The 5664-nt window shown below is 46.6% G+C and overlaps 1 protein-coding gene across 1 annotated transcript in view; it reads right to left on the reverse strand.

Moving 5' to 3' along the window:
* DDX51 (DEAD-box helicase 51) overlaps nucleotides 1-5293 on the reverse strand; it is a 50689-nt gene extending 45396 nt beyond the window's left edge. Inside the window, exons 1-3 of the mRNA XM_085897515.1 lie at nucleotides 5148-5293; nucleotides 4831-4938; nucleotides 2937-3052 (exon numbers count right to left, since the gene is read on the reverse strand). Coding sequence (XP_085753641.1) covers nucleotides 2937-2953 — 17 coding nt within the window. The 5' untranslated portion in view covers nucleotides 2954-3052; nucleotides 4831-4938; nucleotides 5148-5293. The remainder of the gene's footprint in view (nucleotides 1-2936; nucleotides 3053-4830; nucleotides 4939-5147) is intronic.
* Nucleotides 5294-5664: the final 371 nt, after the last annotated feature.

A 5664-nucleotide genomic window follows, 5' to 3' on the forward strand; every position in this document is an offset into this window, starting at 1 on the left:
CGTGACTCATGATGTCAACAACTCCCTCCCACCCGTGGTTGAGCGGGGGGATGGATCATGAGGGCATGAGTCACGCCGGGCGTGGGGGAGGGAGAAGGATAAGAGGATATCTTTTCTTTGTTTGTGTTCAAAGTTGAGTAGTAAGCTTTTTGCTTTGGAAGAGAGTAGTCGTTCAGCAGACCTTCGGGTCCTGTTTGGCTTGGGTTAGGGCCTTCGGTCTTCGGAAGCTTTTTGCTTCGACTGGCTCAGTGAGCTTCGGCTGAGGCCTGGCTCGGGAGGAGGCTTTTTGGAGGCTTTTTGCTTTGATGGTTCCGTGAGCTTCGGCTTCTGCTTGGCTCGGGAGAGCTTTTTGCTTCAAGCTGCCCTGTTTGGAAGAAAGTTAAGCCGGTCGCTCGGCTCGAGCTGCAAGTGGTGGCTTCTTCTTCTTGGTCGTGGAGCTCTTTGTTCTCCATTTTGGTTCCCGGCTTGGTGCGACTCATCGACCTCTTCATAGAGGTGGTTCCTCGGGGAAGCGACGCATCGACGGGAAGGATCGGTGCTCCAAGCACACACCACGGCAGAGTCAATATTCTACCCGCGTGCGACAGGGTCAATCGCCGAATTGTCGATATACCTAATTATTTGCATGGGCAGCCTACCGAGAGACCGTACCCCAGCGAGGTCTGCTCGGACACGAACCGCTTAAGCGGTTCGTTCCGTTCTGGGATAACTGAGCGGGGTATTATCATGAAACCTCGCTGGACCAGATTCTTTTATCGGCTATCAAAAAGCCCGCTATAATTCTGAAATGCAATGTGGCGTTTCAACGGGGAAAATGACACGACGAACAGGTTCACATTCAAATAAGCACATTTATTCTTTTATACGTATACAAACAATCATGCAATGAATTGGTGAAACACGCATGCAGTTGATTTGTGATGAATGCGGGACGAGACAAAAGACGCGAGCAAGGCGAAGCGCTACAACCGTCTATAATTCATCATGTACAGTCACTTAACAGTTTCTCTACTTAACGGTACATGGCGCCACAACTTTCACACAAATAAAAGCAAGGAAAAGACCCCTTTAAAGACAAGGGGGTCAGACTGGACCCCTTAGGGTCTTTATGTCCAAGGAGCTTGGTTGACCTAAGGAACTCCAAGAGGCCGCTGCAGATGACCTCCACCCTCGTGGTGACTTGCTTGGGCATCCTTCTTGGACGCTCTCCAGCTCCTCACCGACTGCGGGGACCCCAGACCCCAGACTCCAGGCTCCAGGCTCCAGCGCGGCTGCCCACAACTCCACACTCTGACACGAGCCCAGACCTCCACTCGCCTCTCCACTCGCTTCTCCTCGACAACCCACCACTCGGTTCTCCTCGACGATACACAAACTTCGCTGCATTCAGCACTCGCTTTTATCTCCACGGCCCTCACCCCTCCCCCTCGCCCCCCCTCCCTTGCAGTACGCGCGCGAAGCTTCCACAAGCAGGGCGTTTTCCTCGCCGAATCCGGGCCTTTCTTTTGCCTTTGCCATAGCTTTCGTTTTTTCCGCACGTGTTTGTTGTTGGGGGGAGGGGTGAGGCCGTCGTCCGTTCTCCCCCGATGAATGCCAGGCTTCTCGCAACCGTGCTGAGGTGGAAATGCGGTGGTGGTGTGATTGGCGTTATGGTGGCGTGGCTGGCGTTTTGTGGTGGTCTTGATGGTGGTGTGGCTGGCGTTCGTGGTGGTCGTGAGGGTGGTGTGGTTGGCATTTGTGGTGGTAGTGAGGGTGGTGTGGTTGGGCGGTGGTGGTTAAGGTGGTTGTTGTGAAGGCGGCTGTTCGTTGTCTGTGGGGATGTTGGCGGTTGATGAGAAGGTGGTTGTGGTGATCATGGTTGGTGGCGCTTTGTGGTGGTAGTAATGGCGGTTGATCCAAAATAACGATAGTCAAAGAAAAACGGCTAACTCAAAGATCACAGCCCGGGTAACACGAATAAATCCCATTAGACAACGGTGTGGGGAAATCTAACTGAACACGGACTTATCGGCATCACTGAACAAAAGGACCTATATGGTGTTCTGCGAATTTCCACAGCCGTAACAATATATTGCTTTAAAATTATTTGGATCAGACTTCACTGCAATGCTTTATAAAAAAATATTATTAGACTAGTCTTTTAACCAGAGAGTTGGTGTCAAAGCCACCCAATGCTCGCCTGTTTATACATTTATTGTTTTTAAAAGACGAGTCTAATAATATTTTTTATGACGCATTGCAGTGAAGTCTGATCCAAATAATTTTAAAGCAATATTAATGTATTTGTTATCAGTAAACTAGTACACATATTAAATGAATGGCTAGCATCTAGTATAAACAGGCGAGCATTGGGTGGCTTTGACACCATCTTAGGTTGAAATTAAAAAAAAATTAAATCATTTGTTAATTGCAACTTCATTACACCAATAGTATACCCCAAAGGAACCTCCATGCCAAATATCAGCCTCCTAGTACACATGTTAAATGAATGGCAAGCTTTTTAAAAAATAACTTGCACCAAAAACTTTAATGTTGATTTACTCCAAAAAAGTTAAGTTGAAAACAGATGAAAAATTTAAAACATTTGAATTTTTTTTTTTTTTTGTTATTTCAACTTCACTACACCAATAATATACCCCAAAGGAACCTCCATGCCAAATATCAGCATACTAGTACACATATTAAATGAATGGCAAGCTTCTAAATAACGTGCACCAAAAACTTTAACATTTTCATGCTCACGCTGACGCTCACGCTCACGCCGGGGGTATCGCTATAGCTCTCTGTTCTTCAAACAGGCGAGCTAAAAACGATAAATGTATAAACAGGCGAGCATTGGGTGGCTTTGACACCAACTCTCTGGTTTTATGTTGTCACAAATAGATACTAATCAGCTTTCCAATTCCTTCCCAATTGCACAAACGTGCCTTGCTCACCTCTCCACATGAAACATTGTGCTGTGAAAAGCACGGTCCTCATCCACTGTACAGGTGTTCAAACCATGAAGCACCCAGTCCTATTGTCTTTTACAGGTGACCTCATGTCCTAGGCCCTAGAGGAGACAACACAGGGCCACGCACCAAAATAAAACAACAAAAAGATTGTTTCGAGGTAAAAGGAGAATAATAAAATGCAAAATAAAAATCGGGACACAACCAACAACCTCCAGAATACTTTACATGGCTCTTCTGAACTCAAAAATTGCTGCAGAGTCCAAGGCATATGGCCTGCCAACACAGAATTCCTCAGCTTCACCCTCAACCACCTTGCAGTTGAAAATTTAATTATTACTTTTAAATGATCAATACTTTAAGGGAGATGACAGGAGAAGCAAAGACCTGTTGCATGACAGCCATTTTTGGAAAAGGTGAAAGTTCAAAACACAGTGTATGGTTGACTTGATTGTGTAATCAGCAATTGAGAGTCCCAGCAAATTATTTACAACAAAGGCAATTGAGAAGCATACAGGAACAAAAGTAGTGGTTACAAGATTAATAGAGCACGAGCACGCACGGAACAGAGACATGAGGATATCTGTGAAAAGGAGAGGGATTGTGCTGGGGTAGACAGGGTAAACAGGATGGACACGACAGGGACTTTCAGGAAGGAAAGCAGGGAATTTGAAGGAGGTGGGTTTGGGGTGGATTAACGGGTGTAGAAAATATCGAGGTTTTGGATGTGGGAAGATAATAGGTGGTGGTGAACTGCTGTTTTGAAGACCTGGAGGCAAACGTGGGATTGAAGAGTGTTTGGGAGTTTATTCCAAAGGCGGGACAAAAAGAGGAATGAAAGAGTGAAGATGAGCAGTGATTCGTGATTTTGGTAGTTTTACCAAAAGGGGGTTGCTGGGGACATATCTCAGACAGAGCAGGGGGGGCGAGGCCTGAGAGGAGACGGGAAAAGAAAGAAAGACCACCGACCTGCCTGCAGTGAGAGAGTGAGAGACCCAAAGACTCAGCCTCACCGTGGGAGATACCAATGATCCTGCATGCCTTGGTTTCCACAGTGTGAAGCCGAGAAAGGTGAGAGGTGGGAGCACCAGCCCAGAGGGGAGAGCATTACTCCATCAGGCTGTGGACAAAAGCTTTGTAAGTGGTTAAGAGCTCAGGTGGGCCGAGGAAGGACTCTACACGACGGAGGATTCCCAGTCGGAAACTGATATTGAAGGCCAGGTTGGAAATGTGGCTTTCCCAGGAAAGGTCATGGCAGATAGTGAGACCAGAAACTTGAATGAAAAGACTTTTTCCAGAGGATTGTTGAGAACGTATATTGGGGGGGGGGGGGTTCTAAATGGTTCTTTCAGAGAGACAAAGTGAGAGTGTAAGATTTGTCCGGATTGCAAGACATGTTCCACGTGTTGGACCAGTTTGTGATTTTTCTCCAGATCTGCAGTGAGCGAAGAAGCTGCTGCTTGCCGATCTGAGGGATGACCGATGGTACGGCAGAGGGTGGAGTCGTCAGCAAAGAGATAAAGAGGATTTTCCAGAGAGTCAGAGAGATCATTGATGAAAACCAGAAAAATAACTTTGTGTTTGGTCATTTTCTTGATTTCTGCATCGTTTAGTCCAAAATCACCGGTATCAACACGTCAATCAGCAATGCCTTCTTTTTCTCTTTTTTTGTACCTAAGTATGATATCTGGTCGCAGTGCTTTGTTTTCGATGTTCACGCCCGATGGGATCATTATGTCGTACGTGAGCGGGAGATACTTCCATGTTTTCAGTGATTACTTCACAAACTCTGTTGTGTCTTTGTGTGTCCAGCTGTTCTGAGCACTACAGCCTCTTCCGCCCCAAAACCCCCAACGACCCCAAAATGGGACCAACTTACAAGAAGTGAAATTTCTTGTCCTGGCCCATGGACTCGTTATCGTGAAGAGATTCTTTCCGCCTTCACTGAACCATCCAAACAGTCTCCAAAAGGCACGAACACCTGGACCTAAAATTCAAAACAAACCCCCAACCAGTCACCAGTTCAAGGACAAAAAAAAATCACACGGAAAACACGCACAGAGGAGCGTCTTGTCGTGTTCCACCACCACCACCACAACCACCACATCGGACAACCACTCAACTCCGCACGTGGATCACATTGCGGTTCAAATGGGACAAGAGAAAACACAAACATTCATCTGGTTCACGGCTCACCCACAAAGGTGTGTTCAAACAGACCCGACACCGACTTTCGAAACGCGTGGGAACGTCCCTCGCATGGTCACATGACGATAAAACGTGGAAAAAAAAAGATCGAAAACTAAACTCTCACGGGAATCTTGACATTACCCTGAACAGTAAGCTAATGTTTAAGGGATGTTAAATTCAGGAACGGACGCGTCTTTAAAAATTAATATAAACTTCACGCGTAAAGCTGATGCCAACTATCACGACATGGCCGACACTAAACGGACGAAACAAAAACTCAAGAAAGATGCTCATTTGCATGTCAGTTTAACTTATTTAAGAGTGTTTTGATCCGAGTAGATATTGCGGGCGTCGATGACTACGATTGTCCGTCCACATGTCATGTCACGCACGAAAGATTCCCGAATATGCTCGTACGTCCGGTTCGTACACGAAACACGTGACGCTTTGCGAAGGTGATTGGATGTTTCACAGAGCGTCACGGGGAAAGGGGGCGTGTCACAGCCTTGAGCCACGTGACGCC

The sequence above is a fragment of the Eptatretus burgeri genome, chromosome 10 (genome assembly GCF_056783735.1).
Source record: "Eptatretus burgeri isolate ZD-2024b chromosome 10, Ebu_testis_v1, whole genome shotgun sequence".
In the NCBI taxonomy this organism is placed as follows: Eukaryota; Metazoa; Chordata; class Myxini; order Myxiniformes; family Myxinidae; genus Eptatretus; species Eptatretus burgeri.